At 37.9% G+C, this 6000-nt stretch overlaps 1 protein-coding gene across 7 annotated transcripts in view; it reads left to right on the forward strand.

The window, feature by feature from the left end:
* LOC108412143 overlaps positions 1–5292 on the forward strand; it is a 76459-nt gene extending 71167 nt beyond the window's left edge. For all 7 annotated transcript variants that reach the window (XM_037544561.1, XM_017684058.2, XM_037544566.1 and 4 more), the window contains 3 exons: positions 1879–2202; positions 2284–2418; positions 4788–5292. In XM_037544561.1, the coding sequence (XP_037400458.1) occupies positions 1879–2202; positions 2284–2418; positions 4788–4933 (605 nt within the window). In that variant the 3' untranslated portion in view covers positions 4934–5292. The remainder of the gene's footprint in view (positions 1–1878; positions 2203–2283; positions 2419–4787) is intronic.
* The last annotated feature ends 708 nt before the right edge of the window (positions 5293–6000 follow it).

Below are 6000 nucleotides of genomic sequence, written 5' to 3' on the forward strand. Positions count from 1 at the left end.
AAACAGATGGACTACAGTCTGTAACTGTAGAGCTACACAAAACAGGCATAAGCTCCAGTTTGTGTGTGTGTGTGTGCGTGCATGTGTGTGTGTAATATATATATATATATATATATATATATATATATATATATATAAAATATCGCTGTTGTTGGAAGAAAACCTCATATCTCCATTTTTGAACGTTTTTCGGTTTTTGACATAATCTGAAAACACCTGTTGCCCTTTATATTGTACATAAATTTCATGATGTATGGACCAAAATAAATTACCTACAATGACATGGAAAAAAAATCTGGTTCCATTCACGTACATTAAAAGTAAAGTATGTTTTTTCCTTCTCCTGTAAAGTCAGTGGAACCAGATCTTTTTCCGGGCAGTTTCGGGTTCATTTGGGTCCATTCATCGTTAAGTTTAGACACAATGTGAAGGACAACAGGCATTTTCAAATTATGTTAAAAGCTGAAAAACAACAATGTAGATATGATGTTTTGTTCCGACAACAGCAACATAACACTAGGATGACACTGGCAGTAGAGGGTCACACTGATGAGCTCAGTGACTTTAAACATGGCACTGTCATAGGATGCCACTGTTCAGCATAAGTGCAGTTCATGTGAAATGGAAGTGTCCAAGAGCCACAACAGATTAACCACGAACCTGTAGACCACACAAACTCACAGAGTGGGGCTGCTTTCTGCACTGTTCCATAAATAGTGCAGCCGTTATATGCTAACACACAACCAGACATCTGAATGTATGACATTTACGCCCAATCCCATTTCACCCCTCGCCCATACCACTTAGCCCTTAGCCCTCTATTTTGTGCGTTCACATGTAGGGGTAGCCACAAATGTAAGAATTTTCTCCGTTAAAAGTTACCATAATCATTGTATTATCCTAGTTTAATGTCATTACAATGTATTATTGGTCATTTTCTTTGTAACAAGCATAAAAAAATCGCTAATAGCATGCTAATGTCTTGGTAGCTAGCTAGCTAACCTCCCCTTACCACCTGAAATAGTCTAGCAGTTCTGACGCCTAAAGTCCCAGAATGTAACTGCTGCACTATTTAAGATTGAATGGGAAAATCAGAACAAGAAGCTGGAGAATATCTGACCTTAGCTTCATATCACCAAAGAAATGTCTTATACACCCTCTTTGAAGACATGATTACCTAAATGTAGCTAATGTAATTCCTCTGCTATCACTGAAGGCAGGGTCACCTACAGAGCACCGCTAGTAGCATTTAATGAAGTAATGTTTTGGGTTTTTTTGTTTTTTTTATATATATATAATTTAAGGGTCCCATTTCGTAGGGCAAGATTTCACCTATTACCTCTTGTGCCTCAGTTCCAAGGGGTTAGGCTGACGCTCAAAAACAAGGGGTAGGGGTAAAAAGAAGAAATGGGATTGGGCCTTAAAGTGGAATGAACTTTAAGAATAAGAAGCTAACTTCAGCTTCATCTAATCTCTATGCACTATATGAGTTACAGTCAGTAAACTGGGACTGTACGACTTGAGGAGGGGGCTACTGGTTTAACCCTTGAATTACTGCATATACACACTTCGTAACATCTGAAATTTGTGTTCTTGTGCTTGTTTGAGTTTGAAAGTAAAATTTGATTAATTGCTCAGCCCTACAAAGAGTTCACATGGAGAGAGAAGATTGACATCACTTCCTCTACAGAAAGCCAGTTTGTAGGTGGATTCTACTTTCTGATAAAGAAGATTTTTTTAGAGATATTTATAGAGACCAAGAACAGTCACTGTCAGTACTGCTGAAGTGGATTTAGTGCATGAAGGTTATTGTTGTCAAATTTTCACTGTATGACTGTGCTATGAAATCTGTATTAAAAGTGTCTTTTTCATTTCCAGTGAACTTGTTTGAGCCCCAAATCTCCCTCGGATCACTTGATGGATGGTTCTTCTGGTGGCCTCAAGGACTAGAGGTGACCAGGGGCCACAGCTTCTCCATCATCTGCTCCACCAAACCACAATATCCAGGAGGCTCCTTCCACTTGGAGTTCAATGGATCCAACATCACCAGAACTCAGTCAGCTGTTAACCACTCAACCTCCTTCTTCTTTCCCGAGGCAGATTTTATCCACCAGGGAAACTACAGCTGTGTTTATGAAGTCACTGTGTCTTCACACACATTTAGCTCTCCTACCACTGAACTTTTGGCTGTCACTGTGAAAGGTACAGTAACACACAGCAGTCTTTGTTTGCTCATATGTTCCATTTAAAGACAGAAAATCTTAATGGTGATTTCTCTCACAGCATCACTGGCTCCCTTCATCGGTTCTGGAGTGGCAGCAGGACTGTTACTCATATTATTGCTAACTGGCATTTTCTTCATGAAGAGATGTAAAAAACAAAAAGAACAGCTGGCTGTGAAGACTGATTATGGACGCTGTGAGTAATTTCTCGTCAGTCTGTATCTATACCTGCAATTATTAAAATATAAAAGGCCTGTTTATTGCTTCTTTTTTTATTCTTCATTTCTAGTCTGAGCATAATGGCAGTATGTCCCAATTAAAATGTAGCATGCTCATCAAATGCTTTTTGTACCTTTAACACCAAAGTTGTATATACAGTGGTGCATGAAAATAAAGAACTCTCAGGCATTATTTGGATTTCTGAGAGGTGATACAGTGATGTGGTTCAGCTCAGTTCAGACAGCAGGAGATCAGTAGCATCTCTGCAGTGAGGAGACTCGTTGTAGAGCCGTATGTCAGTGGGTAAGAAAGATCTCACACAGAGCTCTTTAACACAGCACAGCTGTAACCATCTGACACTAAACGAGCTTCTCTGTTTATCCAGTGTAGCATGCAGAGAGTGTGAAGTGGTGTCCAATATGGCTAACAGCTTGTTAAGCATCCTTTGTTCTGCCACAACTACTGGAGAATTCAGCTTGACTCCTACAACAGAGCCAGCCGTCCTAATAAGCTTGTTTATTTTGTTCAGAGCACTTTTGTTAATGCTGCTTCCCCAGCACACAACGGCATACAATAAATCACTCACTACAACAGACTGGTGGAATGACCATAGGAACTTTGCGCACATACCAAAACACCTTAAGCTCCATCTTCTTATTTTTCTTACTCTTATCAATTATTTGTACACTACACTGGGATAACAATGTGGCTAGATAGTGAAAACTGGCAAGTGTTTTGTCTATGTGCCATAATCATGACAGTCAAAATGCTACAAATGTTGAGAAGCTAAATAATGCTAACATTAGCTAAGTAATTTAAATTAACTTGCTGTCAACATTTCTCACTGTACACCTGCTCATCCTCCTTAAGCTTCATGCCTTGGTTTTCAGCACTTCTTGCCAATGCTGTCCATCTTCACATAATTCACATATGAGAATTGCTGTTAGCACTGTCTGTTAGCCAGCACCACATTTACTTAACGACTTAAAATTTAATTAATTTTATATCTCGATGTTAGCTTCCTATTAGAATTTCCATTCCACCGTAAATAGAGCAGCAGTTACATGCCAGCTCCTGAACAGGCATCTGAATGTGTTATGCCATTTGAGGTGGAAATAACTATACAAAGCTAACTTCATCTTCATCTAATCTCTATCTGCTGTTGAAGTTACAATTAGAAAGCCATGGCTGAACCTGTTTAATTACTACATAGACACAACTGAATGTGACATTTACAGTTTGTTGAGTGCTCTTGTGCTTTTATGCATGTATTTATATATTAGCTCACAGTAAGCAGCCCAAAACACCACCAGCCCACCATGAATTTTCCCGACTCCAATTACAAACCATTGCTCTCAGGTATATACGCTTAAATTCAACACAATTGTTACCCCTCACAGGAGTGGTCATCAAACTAAAATTCTCTCCAAGCTATATAATGGGAGACCATAAAGAACAGCCCAGCATAACATGTAAGGACCTTCAAGCCTCTTTTACACTGACTCATATTAGTATTCATGAGTCCACCTTCAGGTAAACTCTGAACAAGAATAGTTAGTATTTAATGACTGCATGGTGAAAGCCACTACTATCCAGGAGGAACATTTCTGCCTGCTAAAAGCTTCCTGAAGACCACCTGGATGAACCAGAAGACTACTGAAATATTATATTTACAGATATGACAAAAACAAAAACTTAATGGCTTTAATGAGAAGTGTTTGGTAAAGACTGAACACTGCATTCCAGCATAAGAACTTCATCTTTATCCTAACTGTGAAACATGGTGGTGGCAGTATTATGTTTTGGGGCTGTTTTACTGCTATTGGATGAGGACAGAGTGATATCATTTGATAGAGCTATGATCTCTAGTTTATAAAAATACATTATACAGGAAAAATGTTATTTTGTGAACATAATCTCAATAGAAGAGGGTGATTTTGGGTGCCGTATCTCTGGTTTCAAGATTAGCTATTAAATGTTATCTCCAGTTATGTGAAGACATGAAGACAAAAATATATGCCATTGGAGATGGGGCTTATAGCTCTATAATACTGTAAGGATTGAAGTTGGTTATCTTTATTTTCAACGAATTACAGCTCTCTAAATTCTCTTGGCCCTTTGGATCAGGTGAGCATCTCAGCAAGACAGCCAAGGTCGGATACAAATTTGCAAGATTTTGTGGTCCATATCCAAAGGTGTGGTGCTCATGCAAGAAAGCTGATCAAATTTAAGGTCACATTTATGTAGAAATGTGAAGAGTTCTAAAGGGTTCACAACATTTCAACACCACTGTAAACTATAACACTTCATTATCATACTAACATTTAACCTAACATCGTTCTGTAGGTATGGATAACGTATATGGGATCAACACCAACGTGAATGATGATCATGAACATGACGTTTACATGAATACAGAAACCGCTTTCAGCCAGATGGAGGAAAAGGATGATGGCGACTGCAATAATGTTGATGCTAATACACAAAAATAGAAAAAGGGCACTTATTCAGATTGTTCAGAAAAGCAGAGTTAAAGGGTGGCATCAGGAAAGTGAAAGAACTCTTAGAAACAATGATTGTTGTTTATCCGGGGTCACTCATTTTACTTTGTCATATCTCTGCTGTGAGTATTTCAGCATTTTCTTACCTACACCTATAAGTTTCTTTCTCCATGTCTATAAATTGGTTTATTTGTTTCTCTGGAGAGCTGGAACAACTATTGTCAGTTCATTTTAAAGCCTTTTTCATGATTTTCTTCTACATACAGCTTTTGTGGTATTTTTACTCTGACATCTTACAGAAAGTATTATATTGGTCTTTTATGTTATAAAAAATAAAGACTTTTCTGCTATTTTCTTCTGTTGGATTTGAGTTTATACATCAGCTCCTTGTGTTCTTCTCCCTTATATAAAGTGACTGATTGGGGTTGCATAAATGCACACCAGATAACATGGCATAACGGAGAATCTGTGAGAAAAAAATGTTTAATTTGAATAAACAGCATAAATAACTCTTGGAAAGAAGATCAACAAGTTAATATGTCAGAGGCATGAAAGAATATATGGGGCGTTTCAAAAAGATTCATCCAATTTCAAAGCACCATATTTTTACAATCCAATTGAAAGGGGGGAGGTCATAGAGTTTCTGACTGTCACTGGAAGATCCCTTCAGTCTGCAAGGTGATGCAACCCCTGAGCAGAAAGTGTTCTGCATTCTGCATTCGTCATTGGTTCCACAGCGCTGGATGATCTCCGAAATCGCACCAAAAGAGCTGCGAGTGCAGCAACACCCGACATGCTCAATCAAGTATGGGATGAATTTTAGTACGGTGTTGATGTTGTCCGTGCAGCTGGAGGATGTCATATTGAGCACTTATACAAATTACATAATAAACTTTACACTCATTTAAAACATTATAATAATAATAATAATAATAATAATAATAATTTTATTTCATGGCGCCTTTCAAAAACCCAAGGTCACCTTACAAAACAGGAAAAAGCAACAATAATAATAAATGTGAATCAACAATCATTTGAATACGTCAAAATAAAACAAC

The sequence above is a fragment of the Pygocentrus nattereri genome, chromosome 14, assembly GCF_015220715.1.
Source record: "Pygocentrus nattereri isolate fPygNat1 chromosome 14, fPygNat1.pri, whole genome shotgun sequence".
Taxonomy (NCBI): Eukaryota; Metazoa; Chordata; class Actinopteri; order Characiformes; family Serrasalmidae; genus Pygocentrus; species Pygocentrus nattereri.